Here is an 865-nt window from a genome sequence, read left to right as displayed (position 1 = left end):
ATCCTCCTCCATGAACCCATCACTTCCCAGTGATCCCATGCCTTCCCCACCATCCCCTCCCCACCCCAGGCTGTTTAAATTCTTCCACCACACCCACAAGATTCCTTTTCTTTTTTTTTTCCGTGTTTTTTTGTTTTGTTTTGTTTTCTTTTTTTGCTTCGGTTTCTCATTGTCAATAAAAACGCCGTCGCTGCCAATGCCAGGAGAGGCAGCCACCGGCCACGCTTCTTTTTTTGCTTCGGTTTCTCATTGTCAATAAAAACGCCGTCGCTGCCAATGCCAGGAGCACTGCCACAGGGTCGGGGACACCGAGGGATGGGACGGGGAGGGGACATGGGACCATTAAACCCGCCTGGTGCTAACTTGACGTCGGCTCCATCTCTGCCCCGTCCCAGAGGCTCAAAATTCGCTCGTCCTTCCCCAGCCTCGCCCGGGGTCTTCGCTCAGCGCCCGGGGGGTCCCCACCGCTGCCACCGCTCAGTTTGTGTACACCTGAGTCCCGATCACACGCATGATCTCCTTCTGGATTTTGGGGTCCTGAGTATTGATATTGGCATCTCCCACTTGGCCGTCTTCGTACCTGGAAGGGGAGAAAGGAGGGTAAAGGGGTGTCCCGGGGGCGTCCCAGGGGTGTCCCATGGGTGCCGGTGAGGTGGGCACAGCTGGGACTCACACAAAGAAGAAGCGGGTGCAGACGTGGTCCGAGACGGGGCAGACCCAGATGTTGCCGTGTTTCTGCAGGTCCTTGGAGGTGATGACTGCCGCGGGAAGGGGCTGTCAGCCGGGAGGCCCTCCTTCCCTCCCTCCCTCCCTTCTCCACCCACCAGGTGAGCCAGGGATGCGGGTGCTGCCCGGCCACCCCTCT

General features: G+C 58.5%; 1 protein-coding gene across 1 annotated transcript in view; it reads right to left on the bottom strand.

Moving 5' to 3' along the window:
- Nucleotides 1–477: 477 nt before the first annotated feature.
- Nucleotides 478–865, bottom strand: part of LOC114818920 (protein mono-ADP-ribosyltransferase PARP6-like) — a gene marked incomplete at its 5' end in the record, with an annotated part of 2,449 nt that continues 2,061 nt past the window's right edge. The window contains 2 exons of the mRNA XM_029086867.1: nt 478–580; nt 674–772. Coding sequence (XP_028942700.1) covers nt 478–580; nt 674–772 — 202 coding nt within the window. The remainder of the gene's footprint in view (nt 581–673; nt 773–865) is intronic.

Source organism: Antrostomus carolinensis, unplaced genomic scaffold (genome assembly GCF_000700745.2).
Source record: "Antrostomus carolinensis isolate BGI_N321 unplaced genomic scaffold, ASM70074v2 scaffold26879, whole genome shotgun sequence".
NCBI lineage: Eukaryota > Metazoa > Chordata > Aves > Caprimulgiformes > Caprimulgidae > Antrostomus > Antrostomus carolinensis.
Note: the sequence above shows the minus strand (reverse complement) of the source record. Positions and strands in the feature narration are given on the sequence as shown.